This window comes from Zootoca vivipara, chromosome 1, assembly GCF_963506605.1.
Source record: "Zootoca vivipara chromosome 1, rZooViv1.1, whole genome shotgun sequence".
Lineage (NCBI taxonomy): Eukaryota > Metazoa > Chordata > Lepidosauria > Squamata > Lacertidae > Zootoca > Zootoca vivipara.
Window position 1 is genome coordinate 6,771,618 of NC_083276.1, and position 21,692 is coordinate 6,793,309.

Genomic DNA, 21,692 nt, shown 5'->3' on the forward strand with positions numbered 1-21,692 from the left:
AGACTGGAAGGTAAAGTACACTAGAAAGAAAGATTAGCATAGGGAGGAAATGCAGAATCTATTGTTTCATGTGGCAGGAGAGATCCTTTATATAAAAGTGAAGATATGGAGATCAGTCTAGCTGGTGGAGCACTGGCATTTGCTTTTTATATCCTCAGCAGAAATCATTCTTACTGGATCATTAAGTCAAAGTGTTATATATGGATCTCCTTAAAACCTAGTCCAGTCTTCTCCTCCTCCCCCCCCCCAGTCCTCCTACAAGGAAATATTCAAGCATTTTATGTTATTATGTCAGTTTTTTTTCTTCAGTGGTTTGATTCAGAAGTAAAAATGCAGTCCTAAGAAGGCGCACTTCATCTGGCTTCTCTTTCTGCTATTTAAAATCTTTTACATTTTGTATTTAAAATAACTGGGGTGTAGTTCTGTTCGAAACTGGCTGCGATTTTTTATAAACCTGCTTTTGTGCCTAGATTTTGTCACCTGGTGGTTTTTCTTGCAGTTCTGGCAGTGGAATGGGCCTCGGGACTGGTAAGCCACCTCTGGATAAAGGACATGTTGGGTCCGATCCACCAATCACGGCTTCACTTGCTCCAGTGTAGATTGTTTGAGGCTCAAGCCCATGCCCTATTGAAAAGTATGGAGCCCCTGTAGCCTCAGCAGTGCTTGGTGTGCTGCTTATTGTTGTGCCTCCCCTTTTCTACATGCAGTTTTCAGTGTACCTGTGTAGGAATTTGAACCCAGAACTCGGTCAGTGAAAAGAAACCAGTTCCCCCATTGCAACATACTATCCCTTTCCCACATGGATATGTTAATAGGTCAACTATTATTATTATTATATATTTATTTATGCTCTGATTTTTTTCCTCTGACAGTACTATAAGTCCCTTGAACCATCCAAGTACTGTACTGGGTTTCGACCAAGGAAATGTCTTCCTAGCACTTGTAGCAAGTTGGCAATTTATCTGAAGTAACTTGTAGAAATGGGGTGTGTGTGATGTGGGTTTGCCATTCCCTCTTCTTCCCAAAGCCTAGTTTCTGGCTTTGTTATTACCACCATGTGCAACAGTGCATCAAAGTACCATTATCCAGGTGATTAGGTTCTCTCCCCCCAGCTTCCCCCAAAATATTGCTTGTTAATCCTGAGCTTTAATGAGTTGCTCTTGAGTTACAATTGAAAGCTTTTGTATTGAGATTTTATCAGGTTGAAAGCTATTCCAGTTATTATTCTCTTGCTCTTTTTCACTTAGCTGAGATCCATACCTATTCCATTCCCCAGCGGTTGAGGAGCTGATTTCAGATTTGGCCAAAAAAGCCAAATCTGTATGCAACTCGCTAAAATAGAAGAGGGCACTTTCTTTCCTCAGACATTGTGCCCCATGGATCCTCTGGTGTGCCCAAGATGGGGACCAATTCCTCTGGCCTTTGTGATCTTGAAGTACCTCTACAGAGGTTCAGAGGGTTAGAGGAGGCAGAAACACCAAAAGAAGCCATTTTGACTTCAGATTTTTTGTTTTCTCTTTTTGTTGCTTTTTATAGTTATTGGAGATCTGCCTTAGTCAAAAGTCTAGATCAGGGTTGGCTAACCTTTGGTTCTCCAAGTGTTATTGGACCAGCTCCCAGAATCCCTGACCATTGACCATGATTGATAGGTCTGATGGGCGTTGGGGAGTCCCAACACCCAGAGGGAGCACCATATGGATTACGCCGGTCTCCATGCTAAATTCAGTTCTAAAGCTGGGCTTACACACACTACATGCATTTGGTTCAAAGAGTTTGGAAAGTGGGGTGGAGGTGCTCATAGAATCTGATGAAACCCCTAGATGAAGATAGAAACCTGGGTTGGTAGCTTTTAGTACAGTGGTACCTCTGGTTAAGAACTTCATTCGTTCTGGAGGTCCGTTCTTAACCTGAAACTGTTCTTAACCTGAGGTACCACTTTAGCTAATGGGGCCCGCCGCCGCACGATTTCTGTTCTCATCCTGAAGCAAAGTTCTTAACCCGAGGTACACCACTGTACTGTTCTTTATTCATATGATTATGGAATTTTATTGGGAGAACAGATTGTTCCCCAAAGCTTGGAGACAGCTGCGTCTGCAAAAAAGAAATGCACGTTTGTTTAATGATAACTTTCAAAAGTGTGCAGGACTTTTATGTTCTGAAATTCCTTAACCTTGTAAACATAAATTTCCTTTCGGCTGAACATATTCAGCGCCCGTGTGACTGACAACATCCATACCTACTGCAGCATAATAATTACAATAGCCATTTGACTCTTGTGTCCTTGTTGGGAGGCGCATAACGTTTCCTGCACAGACTGGACTTGACTCTTTCCAGCAATTTCGTAGTACTTTGATAAAACAATGCAGTAAAAGAAAGTAGACATTTGTGGTGCTCTTGTTTATTTGGAATGCAAAAACCTAATTAAACCCTTTGCAGCATGTTTCAGCACCTTGATACTGACACGGTGTGGTAACTTCAGCTACCATTATAAATGTTTTGCATAAATGCTCTATACTCATATTTAGAATTCTCACTAAATAAAGATGTTCCTCTGAGGCTATAAACAAGATGGTTGGGAGGTTCTAGAAACTGCTTGTCAGAGGCAAATTATGTGTTTATCTCCTTTTGAAGAATAACAAACTATTAAATTTCCTTGCCATTTTTAATATTTTTTATATTTTAATATTTAAAGCAGAACTTTTAGTATTTAAAGCAGAACTAGGAATGAGAGGTCTTTTCCAGTGCCATTAACATTTAGTATTTGGCTCTTGATTTCTGCGGGTGCCAGCTATATGTGTGGAGCAGAACCACTCCTCACCGGCCTGAACAAGGGCTCCTGTTTATTTCTCTGGCAACAAATCAAACTTGGGTCACTTGCTGTACTTCCTTTATCACTGATAAAACCATTTTAAAAGATTGTAGTTACTCAAGAGAGCCCTTAATATTCCACAAGTTCCTTAGTAGCACACAGTGCCTGCAATTTAGTCCAAGTTACTTGGGAGTAACACCCAATCTACACAGTGGGGCTTAAACCTTGGGTTGCCCTATGCATTTGGGGCTTCAATATTCTATTCTATGCAGAGCACGGCCCGCAATACTAAACAATTAAATTAAGAAAACTGCAATGAACTTTCATTATATTCCTTTTTCCAAGCTGATGTAAGAAGCACAAAAGTGCAAGTCAAAACTCATGAGTTTGGGGAAAACAACTCTGCCATTTTATTTTAAAACTATATCCCATAGCATCACTGAATGAATTTGGCAAGCATCATATATGAAAAAAATAAAGAGTCCTGCTTCCAAAGAGGAATATATAGGGGCTTGTAGCTTTCTTTACAGATTAGTAGGTTTGAGGCTGAGGTGTCTTCCCAGTGCTCCTGAGGGATTTGGGGATTGAACTTCTGTCCCTGTATGCATAAAGCATATGATCTGACACCAAGCATCACCCACCCTTTCCAGTCCAATCCCCATTAATATGAAGCGGGTTAAATCATCAAATGGTGCATATTTAGAACTCCATTCAGCATTCTGCTCCCAGTAAAAGTGTGCATAAAAGAAACCCTTAAGATTACTTTTAACTGTTACAGGATCACATTGGTGTAATATTTAACATTTTGCTCAGTTACACCTGACACACATGCGTTTAACTCTTGAAGAACTTCTGAAGCATTTTATTGGGGCGCAGTAAAATTTAACATAAAAACTGGTGCACACAGTGTGTCAGAAAACAAGAAATTGCAAAGTCTTAAGGATTCATGTGATGCTACTGGAGCATGTCTGCGAAATCAACATTGAACAGAATGGCCCTTTCAACACTCTGGAATAAATATATTTGGCTTTCCTTCCCTCTCCTACCACAAAAAAGTGAAAGAATATGAACACTGACTGACTCTAATAATGTCAGCCCCCAAATACTCTCCCAATAAGCACTTGGGTGACACAACTTAATTTTTTGTTCAGAACAAAAAGTTCCTTTAGAGAAAGAGTACCACGATAAATACTCAAGAATAATTATGATTGTCAGTAGAAATGTTTGTTTGCAAGATCATGGTTTGTAGGATGTCTAGAGGGGAAAATAACTCCCCCATGGAAATAATCTCATTTCCAAGAATATTTCTGTCATTAATGATGTGATCTGGGATTCTCTGCCGTCCAGTTCCCCGCCATGGACATGTAGATAGATGCAAAAGTCATGGAGAGGAGTTACCTATGTATCCCAGGTACTGCAGTTGTCCCAGGATGTGGTAGCTGATCACAAGGTCCACTTCAGCCACCTGCTTGAGAGTGTTTTGTAGTCGTTGGAATCCCAGGCTAGGAACAGGGAGACCAGACTAAGTTCCCATTCAGCCTAGAAGCCTGCTTGGTGACCTTAGCCAACAGCCCTCTTCCAGTGTCTCCTGCTACCACAGGTAGCTATAAGTAGCTATACAGCAGGGTGGGAACAATGTATTCCGGTCCTGCCTGCCTTGGAGGGAGGCTGGGATTGGTAGCTGTCCCGCAAGTGGTGTGATCCTGCAGCAGAGTCACATGTGTCCCGTGCTTCAATGAGATTTTATAATCTGTTAGCAAACATGCTGCAGGAGTGAAAGCTTCATTCTTGGCATAGATCGCTTAATAGGGAACTCGGCCACCAGAAATGGAGCGGAAACATGAGAGAGGTATTGGCATTCTTGGGGGAACCCCAAGGTTTTCAAGAGTACAAGCACCTTAAACTATGCAGAGGCCAAAGAGCCCAGTGGGGATTGAGCACGTTCAGTAGCCAGAGAATGTGACTTGTCAGTTGAAACCTGGGGGTGGGAGAAGGAGACAATGGTCCTGCTGGAGCCTCTTAAAGCAGGGGCGAGAAAGTGGCCCTCCAGGCCTCTTATCTGGCCCTTGGAACACTTCCCAGGCCACATCCCTTATTGGCCCTGTTTCACTTGAACTTTGATCATTCCTCTTCCTTGTCTGGATAGAGGAGAGATGGGTGTGTGTGTGGTGTGAAGAAACCAGTCTGCTGCGCAAAGGTAAACTTAACATTCTTTGCTCTATTTACTTTTATTCTGGCCCCTCCTTCCGCTGGCCTGTGGCCCTCAGAAGATTGCCTGGAAGGAAACGTGGCCCTTGTTGTGCAAAGGGCTCCCTGCTTCTGCCTTACAGCTCACAGAATCCTGCAGAAGGGCGTAGTTTACTTTGAAGTAATGCTGCTTGTGGTTCCATAATATTCCAGCTGAAACTGAGCAGAGATTAGTGATTCTAATAGAGCACCTAACTTCAGCTGCTTTTCAGGTTAATGCCAATCACTGTATATTTTCAGGGGCAGTGGTCTCTTGGGGATGAGGCCAGGCATCAGGGTCCCTTCAAAATGAAGACTGACCACTTGCATTTAACGGGAGCTCCAGATCCTGTCAAATCTCCATCAGACGTCAACATGCAAGACACTTTCTATCAAGTTGCTTGGATACCATATAACGTATTTTGGTGAATAGTTCCCTCTTGCCAATTTTATAATACTGTTTTTTTGCAGATCTGAAATTTGTCGAACTCGGCTCTCCGTATGCAAATGCTTATGATGCTGCAATTAAGGCAAAAGCATATAATTTTTTTAAAAAAATAATGTGTCTCCTTTTTTCTTTTCTTTTGGCAGCCCGAGGAAGAGCTTGATCCTGAAGAGAGGGACAATTTCCTCCAACAGCTTTATAAGTTTATGGAAGACAGAGGTAAAACTTGACGGCCTTTTAGAACGATGGAAGCTCTGAACCTAGTGTGGAAGTGCATTTTAACAGTGCTATATTTGCTGATTGTGCCGAATGCTTGTGATGTGCTCTGAATGCTGTTGAGACCACATTCCTGTGCACTCGAGGGGAAGTCCCATTGAACTTTGAGACATTTACTTCAGTGTAAATGTGCAAGGCATTTGGGCTGGTGCTTACAAATGTTAGGCGTCACCATCACCTAAAATGAATCCTCTTAAGCAATCTTACTGCAGTAATGAGTTTGTAGCAGCATGTGAGAGAAGCGAGGCATAGGTATCTGCAGGTATGTGGGACCCTTTTTTGGGTGGAATATGGGCACTGCCGGGACCCAGGTGGCGCTGTGGTTAAACCACTGAGCCTAGGGCTTGCTGATCAGAAGGTTGGCGGTTCGAATCCCTGTGACGGGGTGAGCTCCCGTTGCTTGGTCCCAGCTCCTGCCAACCTAGCAGTTCGAAAGCACGTCAAAAATGCAAGTAGATAAATAGGAACCGCTACAGTGGGAAGGTAAACGGCGTTTCCATGTGCTGCTCTGGTTTGCCAGAAGCGGCTTTATCATGCTGGCCACATGACCTGGAAGCTGTACGCCGGCTCCCTCGGCCAATAATGCGAGATGAGCGCGCAACCCCAAAGTCGGTCACGACTGGACCTAATGGTCAGGGGTCCCTTTACCTTTTTATGAACACTGCCAGGTGACCAGTTTATTGAGCATTCATTCTGACTTGTTTGTGGGGAGGTTACAAAACATTGCACCAAAGCAAGTGTTATCCCACATTTCCCCGTATCTTTCCTTACTGTAAAATTTCAATCTTTGGGGGAAGTGGGTTTGTTGTGCAGGACCTCTCAACCAACTATAATTGCACAACTTGAATTTGCCGGTATCTGACAGAATCCCACCTGATAATGGCTCGAGTGTGTTTAAACCCCCTGTATGTGTGCACCAACATCTTGAAGTATACCCAGAAGGTTATAGAAAGCCAAGAATAGAAACGTGTTGATACTGTAGTTATATGTTCTTGTATTTACATGAAAACCAATACAAATTATTTGGATTAAACAAACAAAAAACACACACTGTAATGTGCTCGCAGTGACCAATTCTGCCACAAACTTGGTCCACTGTGCTTGTTGCATGTTGTGGCCTGTACCTTTTCAAGGGGCAGGCTTCCATGATTGCTGTGGGTAGTCTAGGTTCAAGAATACAAAAGATTAAAAGTTGGCTAGTCAGGTCCAAATCTGTTGCAGTATCAATGAAACACTCATTTTCACTGCAACTTGAAGTGCCAGGCAGAGTGATGGCAAACTAAAGCGCTCTATGCTGTGAAAGCAGCCAGTGAGCACAATTGTTTGCAATCATGTTGTCAGCAAATTTAAACCTAGAATCATAGAGTTGGAAGAAACCACAAGGGCCATCCAGTCCAACCCCCTGCCAAGCAGGAAACACCATCAAAGCATTCCTGACAGATGGCTGTCAAGCCTCTGCTTAAAGACCTCCAAAGAAGGAGACTCCACCACACTCCTTGGTAGCAAATTCCACTGCCGAACAGCTCTTACTGTCAGGAAGTTCTTCCTAATGTTTAGGTGGAATCTTCTTTCCTGTTGTCATATGTTTGCGTTGAGCCGATCCAAGGTCAAGGGGTTTAATTCGCATGAATGTTCTCACATTGAAAAAGGGATATTATTATTATTATTATTATTATTATTAAAATTGTTTTTATTTAAATTTCTACTGCCCTTCATCCGAGGATCACTGGGTGGCTTATTAGTGTTTTGGTTTGCCTGGGATTCTGGGGTTATTTCTTGCCTTGCACAGCTACAAATTCTGAAATGGATAAAATTCATCATTTTTAATCCTTGGTAACAGTGCTTGGCTGATGTTGCTGTCTCATGTAACATCTGTCTCCAATACAGTGTAAATTACTGGGCAACTAATTACTGTTGCTGAACTAATCTAATACCTCATGGGAGGAGAAGCCCTAGTTCATTTTTGTTTGTGAGAGGTCCCTGGTTCAATCCATAGCAGCTTCTGTTAAAAAGATTTCTGGTAACACGGTGCTGGACTAGATGAATCTGTGCTCTGTGTATAAGGCAACTTCCTGTATGCTCATATATGTCTTGCTGTGGGTAGCATAGATCAACTGCCTAGAGCGGTCTCTGCTACAGAACAGGATCTGTCTAGGAATGCTTGCTTTGGATGCTCTCTGCTGGTAAATGATGGAAATGACTTCAGGAGATTTCTCATTTGGATTTGACATTTACTGAAAAAACTTTTAATTTCCTGGCATTATCCTCTGAAAACCTTGACTCTCAATTACCAGTAACCATCCATGTGCATATTTAAGGGTGGTCGACTTCATGGGGCCACTGCATATTTTCGTTTTCTATAATAAATCCTGAATTGCAGATTATATTTTTGCAGTGGGGGGGGGGACAGGAGGGACTGTATTTATTTTTTCAGTTTGTATGCTGCTAATTACAGTTGTCTCTAAGCAGCATACAGGAGACCCAATACAATGAGACTAAAAATGAGTTCAAACATAAACTAAGAATTGAATGAAAATACCTTCTAAAATTCCTTTTTAAAAAGGATTCGGTAAGCACTGGAAGTTCATTAGGAAGAAGGCCTGTCTAACACCAGCTAATAGAGAGTTCCACAGAATACTGAGCATACAGATCCTTATAGATATGAGCCCTGGGGGACCATGCTGAGATTCCTGCATTGCAGGAGGTTGGAACCTAGATGACCCTTTGGGTCCCACCTTACTCTATGATTCCATGACCACTAACAGTGACGCCACTGAAGAGTTTGGCGATCAAGCAGAGATAAAAGGGCCTTATTTAGGGCCTTGTAAATTAATTCAAGACTTTGAACTTGGCCCAGCATCATATGGGCAACCAATGTGACATTCTGAATCCTGAAGGACTCATTGCTGGGGATTGCCTGCCCCAATCTACCATCCACAGTGTTTTGCACCAGTTTGAGTGGTTTTCTATAGTTAAGCCTTGGTCCTAATTGAACCTAATAAAATATTGGGCTGCAATCCTGATTCCACTTTCCTAGAAGTAAGCCCCATTGAGTTCAGGAGGATTTAGTTCTGAGTAGACTGTTACGATTGTGCTTTTAAGCTCTTAATGGTCATTTCCCCCTCCATTTTTTGCTGTTTATATCCTCAACCCTAAAAATATATATTAAAAAATCCTTCCAGTAGCACCTTAGAGACCAACTAAGTTTGTCATAGGTATGAGCTTTCGTGTGCATGCACACTTCTTCAGATACAGTACCTAAAAAAAAGTTTTCCTTATTTGCAAAAAAGGATTCTGTCAAATTACTAATTGATTGTTGAGTCTATTTATGCCTCACTCCGGAAGGGAGAAGAGGTTGGAATTTCCATTACCTTTAAAGGTGACATTTAACTTGACACATCATTATCTTAAAGCAACTCTGTATCATATTTAGAACAATCTGTTTTACCAAAGCAGGCACCAGGTGTCAACTTCTGCTTCGAGATGCTCACAGCCAAACAGTTAGAAGAAGAAGCCTATAATGTAGCCATGCAAATAACTTACCAGCCAAATAATAATAGTAATTCACTTGCCAATATTTGTGGATTGATTGTGGTCTAATAGGCTGAAGGGGAATAATGGGAGCAGCCTGGGTGCCTGGAGATGACATCAGGCAAGTGGCTATTTATAAGCTGTAAAGTGTAGATATGTGCTTTAGAGTAAAAGTGGGAATCCTGTGTAATGAATGCTTTTTTTGTTATCTCCTTTATATTAGGAACTCCTATCAATAAGCCACCTGTTCTGGGCTATAAGGATCTTAACCTCTTCAAACTTTTCAGACTGGTATATCAGCAGGGTGGGTGTGACAATGTAAGTATGGCATTTCTTAAAGCTAGCCTTTAATTTCAGGCTAACATTGTTTTAGATTTCTATTTAATTTATATATGTGCAATACTGTACTCCTAAAATACTTTTCTACCTCCCACACAGATTGATAGTGGAGCCGTATGGAAGCAAATTTATATGGACCTTGGCATTCCTATTTTGAACTCCGCTGCTTCCTACAATGTAAAAACTGCTTATAGAAAGTAAGTAGTCTCTTTTTATTTAAGCTACAACTACTCAAAACTTGCTTAGACCCGAAGGAAATCATAAGCAGGATTTGGCGGGGGGAGGAGGCAATACAGTATAGACAATAGCAAGGGGGACTTTCACTAACAATAACTTCACTGTGCTGTACAGGTTTTTAGCTACTGTACATTTTTCCATCTTGCTAACTCCGCAGTCCCAACTGCTGTCTGCTGTGGTTAACAACTTAAACTTCCAAATGTAATATTACATTTCAAAGCAAAATGGTAAGTTGGCGGCAGCTAGAATTTATTGCCTCATTTGGGCAATCATAGTTCTGCTTAGTTAAGCCCTAAGTACAAACAAGCCTAGCCACTCCTCCTATAATCCCTTTGCTCCTCCCTTTACAGAAGCGAGCAAGCAAACTAGGAGAGAGACTTCAACTTAACTTAGAGTTTTGCATTTTGTCCATACTGGGAAATGGTGATTAAATGGCTTCAGAACAAAACAAGATATTAAGCCATGGTTTGAAATTTTATAGTTTGACCTTTTTCTCTTTTTTTAAGTGTTGAGCTTCTTGTGGCCTGCTTAGAAACTATTGTAATTAAGTGGTATATATAGATTGTTGAAATAAGGAAGTAAGTACGAATGACATGGGGAAATTGTAGCTATCTGAAGACTTCCTCTTGACTTATTTATTCATAAACTGCCCTTTATCCGACGATCCCAGGGCAGTGTACAACATTAAAAATATAATATACATAGCTTAATAACAATAAAAAAACTTTAAAACAATTGCAGAAAAAAAGCATATCAACAATTCCCCTACCCACACACATTTAAAATGCCATAGATTGTTTAATGGCCAAAGGCCTGGGTAAAGAGGAATGTTTTCACCTAGCACCTAAAGACATGCAAGGATGGTGCCAGACAGGCCTCTGGAGAGAGAATCCCGCAGTCTGGGAGCCACCTCAGAAAAGGCCTGTTGTCTTGTAGTTACTCTCTTTACCTCTTAGGGAGGGGGGACACATACAGAAGGACCTCGGGTGACAAGCGCAACGTCTGGGTCGGTTTGTGCAGGGAGAGGCGGTCCTTATTTGTCATCTCAAGCGAAGGAGCTGCGTGCGTGACCACAAGGCTCATTCATATCTCTGCTTATTACCCTAGGATATGGCCACCCAAGCCGGCCTAATAAAAATCACATTTCCAAGAGTCCTCAGTGCACTGAGCAGCCATATGTCAAGACAGAGAGACAGAAGACAGAGAGAAACCTCCTTCCCACTCTGACTGAGGATTAAAAGGAGAGGGTGGCATGGGGAGAATTATTCTGTAGATCAGAACCTCCTCTTGAGTTAGAGCAGAACTTGAGGGTGTTAACGGAGTGTGCTCTCTCCCTCTGTGCTGCCTAGGTGATGGAAAGAGCCTTATTTTTTATTTTAATTTCTACGTTGCCAATAAATTCCTTTTCCGAAACCTGTAGGTATCTTTATGGTTTCGAAGAGTACTGCCGGTCTGCGAACATTCAGTTTAGAACCATCCACCACAATGAACCAAAAATAATAGAAGCAGTACAGAAACCAGAAGAGCCAATGGAGGAAAGTGTAAAAGAAGAGCCAGAGATGTTCCCCATAGAGGTTGAGGAGGATGAAAACGATTGCAGCAGTGAAAGCGAAAAAGAAGAAATTGAGCAGAGGTCTCCTAGGGTAAGGTCCATTACTTAGAACCTTGCGGTATTAATTTATTATGTTTGATTTTGGAATGGAAATGTGTTCCTATAGGATTTGTTCTAGATATCTCTTTCTCCTTTTATTTTATCTGACATCCGTTATACTTTGCATGGTTATAAATAAATGGAAAGAGAAAGTACAGTAAAAAAAGGAGGTTCCTACTCTTGCTCTCCCAGCAGGGGTTTAATTAACCAGCTATATAGACCAATGAGAGTAAGGTAATGTTTGTTCTGCAAAAAAGCTGGCAGCTCATTTCCTCCTGCGTTTTCTCAGTCCTGTTTTCCTCATGCTTGTATCTGTTGCTGCTCACACTGCTTACGTGCTAACAGAATCCATGTTTTTAGATACCTAATCATAAAGCTGTGCTTCCAGTTATATATTTTGCTTGTGCATGAATTCCCTGATGTGCCGCTAGTCAAGGAAAAAAGCTTTAACTTAATACTGCAGCACTGTATTGTGTAATCCTACCGCCTTGAAGGCAGCAATGCAGTTTAAACAGCATGCTTTCTTCTCCCTCCCCCCCCCAACTATCATAGGGACGAAGGAGACTTGTTCGTGATGTCGCTGTCGCTAAAAAGGAAGGCGAAGATGATAAAATGCAGGACAAACTAAGAGACAGCAACAAGGAGAACAAAGATGTAGAAGACATGTCCAGTAATGCAGAAAAAAGGGAAAATGAGTTGTCCCCTGGAAGCAGAAAGACCACACCAAAGCAAAAGGAAAAGAAAGCAAGAAAGGAAGAGGAATCTGACAAGGAGTCAGATGAAGAGGAGGACAGGAGGCAAGAAATATGTCTTTTACTTCTTTTACTTTTTGTCTGATGCTGTCGCACACGAGTGTAAAAGTCTTGAAATTGGACACCCGGTGAAAATTTCCCTTAATCCATGTTAAATTGCATCTCAAATGGTGTCGTTTTATAGGGCAGGGTCAGTATAAGAACGTAAATGGACAAAGTCTTCGTCCTTTTTTAAAAGCTTGCAGCTAGCAAAGAGCTTGGTAGTATGATAGCTCCAAGAAGAAGGTTATATGAGGCTTCAGTGCCAGGGTTGGGGAATGTGTGCCCCTCAAGATGTTGGACTACAACTCCCATCATCGCTGGATATTGGCCTTGCCAGCTGGTACCAGTGGGAGTTGGAGTCCAGCAATACCTGAAGGGGCCACAGGTTTCTGCAGTAGCTCTACACAAAATTCCTGCCTTTTCTTTGGTGAAATAAATATGCCAATTTCCATAGTTTCCCATTACCTGTAGCCTATGAATCTTTGTTGTTGTTTCGTTGTGTCCGACTCTTCGTGACCCCATGGACCAGAGCACGCCAGCCACTCCTGTCTTCCACTGCCTCCCACAGTTTGGTCAGACTCATGTTGGTAGCTTTGAGAACACTGTCCAACCATCTCGTCCTCTGTTGTCCCCTTCTCCTTGTGCCCTCCATCTTTCCCAACATCAGGGTCTTTTCCAGGGACTCTTCTCTTCTCATGAGGTAGCCAAAGTATTGGAGCCTCAGCTTCAGGATCTGTCCTTCCAGTGAGCACTCAGGGCTGATTTCCTTCAGAATGGATAGGTTCGATCTTCTTGCAGTCCATGGGACTCTCAAGAGTCTCCTTCAGCACCATGATTCAAAAGCATGAATCTAGGCTGCCTTAAAGCAAAATCCTGGGGTGTTCAGCTTTAGCAAAAAAAAATCCCTAAGGTGACTTCCGACAGCATAATCTGTGCTTGAGCACAGCTTATTCATCAGTTCTGTCAGAAGGGAACTTTTTTTAGAATATGGATAAGAAGTGCTATTGAGCTGCACTGTACTAGGCATTTACAGAAGGCATTTTCAAAGAGCTTCTTGTATACCAGTAATATATTTGTGTGCAGGGTTCTGTAAGATGTAATATCCAAGTTGATGTAGCTATTAGGGTTGCACTGTTTAATCCAGTTAGATTTATTTTTTTTAAAGAAACCTTGAGTTGATAAAAAGGTATGGCTGGTTTGGGGGGGGGTTATTTATTTACAAAATACGTAATAAAAACTGAAAGTGGCAAGCACCACCTAAGGAGCCATTTCTCTTTCTCTGTATACACAGGAGAAAGAACTCTTCTAAGAAAATACACTTTTTGCTTCAGAAATACTGTTTTACCTATATTCAGGTTTTAATTGATTGACTAAAACTCATGATGATTTGATTTAAGTGGGTTGCTGCTCTAATTCCTATGCATCCTTTGGCTTCTCAGATAATTGTTTGGGTACAAATGCAAGGTGGCATTAGAACACCATGCAGTTAAAACTGAATGAACCATTGGAGTGTGCGGATAATAATCATCCTATATAATAAAGTCCAAGTTGTCCCTGCGTCCAAGCTGTCCCGTGTGTCCCTGGGGTACTGCGCATGTGCGCCAGGGACACAGGGATTGGACAGCAGAGACAACCAGGGACACACGGATTGGACGCGCGCGCTCTCCCCACCCCCCCACCCCTCTGCCAACCGTTGCTCCCGGCCGGACAAGCACCTCACTGCAGTTGCGCTAAAGCGTGAGGAGGAGAAGGCTGCTTTTCCTCCCTCCTACGCTCCCCGCCCACCGGCGACTAGCAGCAAGTCCCCCCACTCCTCTGCCTACCATTTCGTCAGCGGAACTGCCTCCGTCAAGGGACGGTGCCCCCACTCAGCCAGCCCAGCCGCCCAACACCATGCGCTCCTCGGGACGCAGATCGCTGTGCCTCTGACAAAGCCGTCTTGAAGGCAGGGAGGGTCGCCGTGGATGTAGTCGGGATGGTGCCGCCGCCCGCCGGGTTCACAATGGGGTGAAAGCGGGTGACTGCTCCTGGGAAAGTCAGCGTCTCGGTGTGAAGGAGGGAGGGAGGCTCATCCCCCCCAAGACAAAACAAACTTCGCCATCGTACTGGAGGTGGGGGAAGAGAGACACCTTTCTCCCATGAGCGCGGCTCGCCTCAAGTGCAGAAAAGATACCCGCTCTGTTGCCACCGTCCCAGAAAGTCCCTGTTTGCCTTTGTAATTGTTATCGCCACTCATTATGGTAGTACCTTACAGTATTTGTCTCAAGCCTCACGCACTGACGAGGTGTGGAAGTCCCGCCTAGGAGCAGGCAGGACCCTGCCCGCTTCTCCCCTGCCCTCTGCCCCGCCCAACCCTCTCTTGATTTCAACCTCCCAACCAGCGCGCGTACACTCCCGTGTCCTGCTCCGAGATTTCAAGTAAGGATTCAGTGAGATGGGCCTGCGCGGAAACGCGCCGATTCCCTCCGCTCTCACTCTTCCCCCAACCAGCAGCCGCGCGCGCACGCTCTCACATATCCTCTAGCGCCCGTTTTCTAAATGGGCTGAACAACACTAGTATAATAATAATTTATTATTTATACCCCGCCCATCTGGCTGGGTTTCCCCAGCCACTCTGGGAGGCTTCCAACAGAAAAATGAAATAAAATAATCTATTAAACATTAAAAGTCTCCCTAAATAGGGCTGCCTTCAGATGTCTTCTAAAAATCTGGTAGCTGTTCTTCTCTTTGACATCTGATGGGAGGGCGTTCCACAGGGCAGGCGCCACCACCGAGAAGGCCCTCTGCCCGGTTCCCTGCAACTTGGCTTCTCGCAACCAGGGAACCGCCAGAAGGCCCTCGGTGCTGGGCAGAATGATGGGGGTGGAGACGCCCAGAATGATGGGGGTGGAGACGCCCCTTCGGGTATACTGGACCGAGGCCATTTAGGGCTTTAAAGGTCAGCACCAACACTTTGAACTGTGCTCAGAAACGTACTGGGAGCCAATGTAGATCTTTCAAGACCGGTGTTATGTGGTCTCGGCGGCTGCCTGCCGCATTCTGGATTAGTTGTAGTTTCCGGGTCACCTTCAAAGGTAGCCCCACGTAGAGTGCATTGCAGTAGTCCAAGCGGGAGATAACTAGAGCATGCACCACTCTGGCAAGACAGTCTGCAGGCAGGTAGGGTCTCAGCCTGCGTACCAGATGGAGCTGATAGACAGCTGCCCTGGATACAGAATTGACTCCCAGGCTGCGCACCTGGTCTTTCGGGGGCACAGTTACCCCATTCAGGACCAGGGAGTCCTCCACACCTGCCCGCCTCCTGTCCCCCACAAACAGTACTTCTGTCTTGTCAGGATTCAACCTCAATCTGTTAGCTGCCATCCATCCTCCAACCGCCTCCAGGCACTCACACAGGACCTTCACCGCCTTCACTGGTTCTGATTTGAAAGAGAGGTTTCACGGAGAGGTTTGCAGAGCAAGGTTAGCAAACAGAATAGGCTGGAACCTAAGATGTTTGCGGTTTTCACTGAAGTGCATTCTGGAGGGTTGGAAGTGATAGGCTAAATAGAGCAAAGGCAAGTTGTGGAGCAGGCAAGACTGCTTTGAAAAGTCTGAGGAAGAGAATTAAAAATCCACAATAACAATGCATAATTTTATATGAGAGCTGACAGAAATGAGCCAGTTGTTTAAATATTGCATTACCTCCAGTCATTTATCTGGAAATGTCATGGTACATCAGAATAACAAGTTATGTAAGAAACTTATTTTAATGCCCCAAATCTTCTGAATATCATTCTTTCAATAACTCCTTTGCAAGGGACCATGAGGAGAGGGAGCCATGGGTGGAACACACATTTTGCATGTAAAATACCCTAGTTGCAGTCCCTGGATTCCCCATTTTAAATCTCCAGTGGCCAGAATCTGAAAAACGGTGACCCGAAATATTGGCAAGCTGCTGCTGCTGCTAATCCAGGAGTAGTATTACTGTTATTATTTATTAAATTTATAGACTGCCCCTTCATCTGAGGATTACCATACTGGGATAGATTAGACATTGATACAGAGCAGCTTCTGCAGATCCACAGCTACTTTAGCTTCTGCAGTGCTGCGCTAGTTAATGTTCCCGGACCGTTTGCCGTGCCTGTCTCTTGAGTGACATCAGTGGTGCAAATAGCCACGTGCAGCACAGATCTCTTCCAACGCGCAAATGCCCTTTTCTTGGGGCCACTCCGCTTTCGTGTGGGAAATTGCATCCTCACCTGCAGACCAGGTGGGGTTCTGCCTTAAAGGCCCTGGGTTTCTGATTCTGGGAAGGACATTAAATGAAGTTGCCGACCTCCAAGGCTGCGATCCACCTCCAATGTGGACAGCATGCATCTGAATACCAGCTGCTTGGAACTGCAGGTGGGCAAGGAACAGCTGCACTCGGATCCTCCTGGCAGGCTTCCCACAGGACACTAGACTAGATGGGCCTTGGCCTGATCCAATAGGCTCGTCTTACACTTACTTTTGCTGCATGTACCTGTAGCTGGGAGTCCTGATGAGTGCTGTGTCTCTGGGGGCAGCTGAATGCAAGTGCATGCTTTATTTTATGCTGTGTGTATATTTTCTTACATGTAAGTGATTATCTGAGCGATTTGTTTGTTTGTTTATTAGATTTGTATACTGCCTTTCATCAAAAGATCTCAGGGTGGCTCACAGGACAAAAATACAAGTCAAAAGCACAAATAAATAGTTAAAAACAGAAACAACAAAACAATACCCTCAGCTCCCACAAAGGCTGTAGAATATTAATCAGCCCAAGGCCTGGTTGAAGAGGGGCGTTTTTGCCTGGCGCCATGGTTGTTCTCTGCCTTAAGGTTTTCCTCCTAAACTTTGTATGGGGTGCAGCAATCTAGCTAAAGGTGTTGTAGGGCAAGAGATGAGGCAGGTGGGTTTGTGAAAAGCTTTTCTTTAACTAGTAGGCAGCCACTTGAGAAAAGTACTCAGCAGTAACAAATTAAAATGAATGTCCTGAAAGGCTAGTCGCGACTTGCATTGGGATTGACTTGAGCGCTTTCCATCAGCTGCACTGTGGCTCTGTGGGATTGATTAGGTGCTTGCCCAAGATTCATGACTTGGGAAAGTGCACGTTTGCCTGGATTCAGTTGCTGAGTCACTTCCATTCGAGGCAGAGGTTGGTTGGCGGTGCTGCATTGCCGCCATGCAAGCATAATGTAAGCGAGGAGGATCGCAGCTGCTGCCCACGTCTGGCCTCTATAATTAGTTTGCATCCTGTTACCTGTCTTGCTGCAGGGAAGAACTTGAAAACCGAGGAGAATCGGAAGGAGAGGAGGGCGATGAAGACACAGAGCCTTGCCTAACGGGAACCAAAGTGAAAGTAAAATACGGCCGTGGCAAAACTCAGAAAATTTATGAAGCCAGTATTAAAAGCACAGAGAACGATGACGGAGAGGTTTTGTACTTGGTGCATTATTACGGCTGGAATGTAAGGTGAGGGGAGAAGAAAGTCAACCTTGTAATCCTGTTTTACAGTCATGTTGTGGTGGCAAATAAACATTCAGGTGGACTACCTGAGGCCCTGCAGGCAGTTGCCTTCAGTCCTGCCCCCTCCTCTTTTGCCCTGGTGTGCTTTGATCAGGCGTGAGCATCATCAAGTGTTTTGCCTGGGCCGTGTATTAGGAGCTGCTTCATGCAGCCATTTTTAAAAGTCAACTTGTAATGAGTCAATGTGCCCCAAAAAGGTTCGCTTAGGAAAATGATACTGTCAGGAGTGCCCACACATGATAAGATTTGATGGACAGCCTCTTGTTTACTCAGCAATGTTAAATGAAGACATGGCAAACCTTTGATGGTTTCCCTTTTCTTTATGGACACAATTGAACACTAAGGGCAATATCCAGGAGCAGGTGACGCAGTGGGTCAGTGCGTCTCCTTGTTAACCAGAAGGTTGGTTTGAGCCCACCTAGGGACGGCTGTGGGCAGAATTCCTGCATTGCAGGGGGTTGGACTAGATAACCCTTCAGGTTATCTATACTGTACAATTCTATTAAAAATTTCCTTCCAGTAGCACCATAGATACCAACTAAGTTTGCCATTGGTATGAGCTTTCGTGTGCATGCACACTTCTTCATCAGTGCAAGTTTCTGCTTGCGCAGTGGAACTCCCCCTCTTTTTCTGCCACACACCCACTGTTCTGGAGTGTTCTCCAACCCTCTGGAACAGATTTGAGGAGGTATGAGGCACAGAGAGAGGGGAAATCTGTAAAGAAAGAAATAAGTTGAGATACATTTAAAAAATAAAAATAAAAGTCATCGGACAGTTTCTTCATTTTGGAAAAAAATATATATTATTTTACACCTAGAAGCATTCAATATCTGAAATGACTACTGACTTACTGGAAATGTTGGGAGATGCTGTTTATAGTTCACCTACTAACTAACCGTTTAAAATTAAAAACATTTTTTTTTGGGGGGGGGTATGGTGCAAGACTTCCTTTGTAGGCTTGAAATCGGGGGGGGGATGCTTTTTCAGGTGAGGTTCTTTTTACAATTCGCCTTTGTTCTAAAGCCATTTTTAACAGGAGTAATAATTCTGCATGGTATGTTTTCGGTAGATACGATGAATGGGTGAAAGCTGATAGGATTATTTGGCCTGTGGAGAAAGGAGGCTCAAAGAAGAAGCAAAAGAAAAAAGCAAAAGTATGTAGCATTATTCATAAGCCTTTTATTTTCAGAAATGGGACTTTTCCCTTTCTGATTACCCTTTCTTTCTGTAAATCCTTTAAGATTCGTTGCACAGCAGTAAAAATGACTGTATTCGTATGTATCTGTGTTCAGAGTAAAGAAGAAAGTGAAAAAGATGAAAAGAGAGAAGAGGAGAAGCAAAAGGTGAAACGGGGGCGCCCTCCTCTGAAATCTACTCTTCTTTCAAACCTGTCGTGTGGTCTGCCCAAAACTCCCAATAGCGAAAGTAAACCAGGAGCCCGAAACTCGCGCGGCAGCCTGCCGGATTGCTCACCCTTGCCTAACGGGACTGAAGGTATTTCCACTTCAAGACTTGGATTTTTGGTGTATGGTTTTTTTTTTACAAAGGCTCTTGAACAAGCATCTAATGATGCTCTTTAGGATGGCAAAGCTTTTCTTCTGATTTAAAAGGCATGAGGTGTAAAGCATAATGTGCTAAGTAACACACACTCTCTCTCTCTCGGAGAATAAATAAAACCTTTTCTTTGTAGTGTTCTTGCTCCCAGTCACTGATATACCCTCTTCCTTTAATTTTTAGGACTGTCTCGCAGGCAAACAAGACGTAGCTCAGGAATGTTGGATTCTGACAGAGGGTCAAATGGTGAGTAGATTCCCCCCCCATATGTTGTGGGAAGATGTATTATAAAATCGGGGGGGGGGGATGTACGGCAAGAGGATTGAGACAGGACACTGCCTGCAGTTGGGGAGAGGAGCAATACCTATTGCTTCCGTTGGCTCCTGATTACAGCCTTTCATGGTGTAAAACAATGTGAATCACATAAACAGATTCTTCATGCCTCTAATGAGACCTATTGTATTCTTGAGAGAGAGAGAGCGGAGGGTGAAATGCAGCTGCGTAATTAGGTATGAAAGACTCAAACTTTACAGAAGTTTAACCTTCTGAATACTCCCATCTCCCCAGCCATCATTTGCAGTGAGAGAGGAGCTGTGCTTTTAGAGACACTTTCAAACTATGTATACCTTTGTTCTAGCCTACTTTTTTGTAGCTTTATTGAAATAATATTTCTCTTTAGCTTAGGGGGGATCCAACTAAAGTGACATTCACACTATACGTTTAAAGCACTATGATACCAATTTAAGCAGCCATTCTGGGAGCCATAGTTTGTTAAGAGTTCTGAGTGGAGACATATTCCCTTCACAGAGCTACATTTTCCAGAGTTCCCTGTGAAAGAGGGATTGCTAAACTACTCTGGGAATTGGCCTCAGTCGAACTCAAGAATAGAATGTTTGAAATAAATGGGCTTTAAATGACTTAACTGCAACTGATACCAACTTTCATATAAAGTTGTGCCTTGACTACTTGTTCTGTGCTATGCGTGTATTTTTTTGTAGACTCCATTTCATCTGACAGTGATGCAGATGAAGCGTCTGAAAAGAATATGAATGAAGAGTTTTCTCCAGCCAATTCTGACCCAGAAAAAGATGAGAAACGAACAGTTGAAAAACCTGATGAAGAAATCCCAAAGATCTCACTTGTGCTGAAAGAGAATGACAGGAATCAGATCCACCCTTTGGAACCTTTGAAACTAAAAGTTGAAGAAAACGAACAAGTGGTTCAGATTTTTGGAAACAAAAGTGACCAAGTAGAAGATATCAAGAGAGAGGTGGAAAAATCACCTAGAGCGAAAGGACGGCGGAACAGAACAAGAGACTCCTCCCTGGAGAATGTAAAGAGCACACCACTAAACCAGGAAGAGGCAGCAAGCGAACATCTCTCAGATTCTGAAAGATTAGATACGTCCTCCTCGGACAGTAAAGGATTGAGCACCCCTTCTGAGAACGAAACAGATCCTTGTGCAAAAGATAAGAAGCTTTCGAAAAGGAAGACGGCGGAACAGCCATCCCCCGACAAACGGGTCCGGCTGGTGGGCGAGATGGAAGTGCCAAATATCGTGTCTGAGGGGAGGACAAATGAATGTTCCGGGACAGAAGAATGTAAAGACTTTGGTGCAGATGACTCACTCAGAAACGAGAACGAGGAAATGCCATCCCTGGTGGCAGAATCTGATCAGCGTCTTCAGGGCCGGGGGGGTGAGCACTTCAATTGTTCCGAGGAAAACCGCAACCCAGCACTGAAAGACGAGGATGATTCCATGCCTCAGATCGGGCCCGAAACTCTCCTCTGCCATGAAGTGGACTTGGACGACGTTGACGAAAAGGACAAGATCGGGCCTGAAAAGTTAATAGCAGAGAAACCAGACTCCAGCCACCCCACTTCAAGCCCGCCTGCCTTACCTCCCGTGGTCCAGCCGAACTTCTCTGTGGCCTCTCCTCTCACCTTAAGTCAGGATGAATCACGGAGCATAAAGAGCGAAAGTGACATCACCATTGAAGTGGACAGCGTGGCTGAAGAGTCTCAGGAAGGTCTCTGTGAGAGCGAGTCTGCCAATGGGTTTGAAGCTTTCACCACTACTTCAAGCAATTGTAGCATCGCCATCCCAGATAGGGAGATCGGGGAGAGGGGTGAGTGCTAACTTCTAAATGGAAACTTCATTTTGATGCTTCCATAAAGTGATTTTTGTAATACACATAGAAGTTTGCTTATAATCAAGCAGAATATAAGTTTTGTAAATAAAGTAAAATTCCCTCTCTTCGTAAACATGTTGAAAGCATGACTTGCAGAACACTGAAGGAT

General features: G+C 43.7%; 1 protein-coding gene across 5 annotated transcripts in view; it reads left to right on the forward strand.

Moving 5' to 3' along the window:
* Positions 1-21,692, forward strand: part of ARID4A (AT-rich interaction domain 4A) — a 58,900-nt gene that overhangs the window by 30,550 nt on the left and 6,658 nt on the right. For all 5 annotated transcript variants that reach the window (XM_060271117.1, XM_035103952.2, XM_035103934.2 and 2 more), the window contains 10 exons: positions 5,627-5,699; positions 9,511-9,605; positions 9,726-9,823; positions 11,284-11,506; positions 12,067-12,311; positions 17,586-17,783; positions 18,907-18,991; positions 19,130-19,331; positions 19,575-19,637; positions 20,390-21,520. In XM_060271117.1, coding sequence (XP_060127100.1) covers positions 5,627-5,699; positions 9,511-9,605; positions 9,726-9,823; positions 11,284-11,506; positions 12,067-12,311; positions 17,586-17,783; positions 18,907-18,991; positions 19,130-19,331; positions 19,575-19,637; positions 20,390-21,520 — 2,413 coding nt within the window. The remainder of the gene's footprint in view (positions 1-5,626; positions 5,700-9,510; positions 9,606-9,725; positions 9,824-11,283; positions 11,507-12,066; positions 12,312-17,585; positions 17,784-18,906; positions 18,992-19,129; positions 19,332-19,574; positions 19,638-20,389; positions 21,521-21,692) is intronic.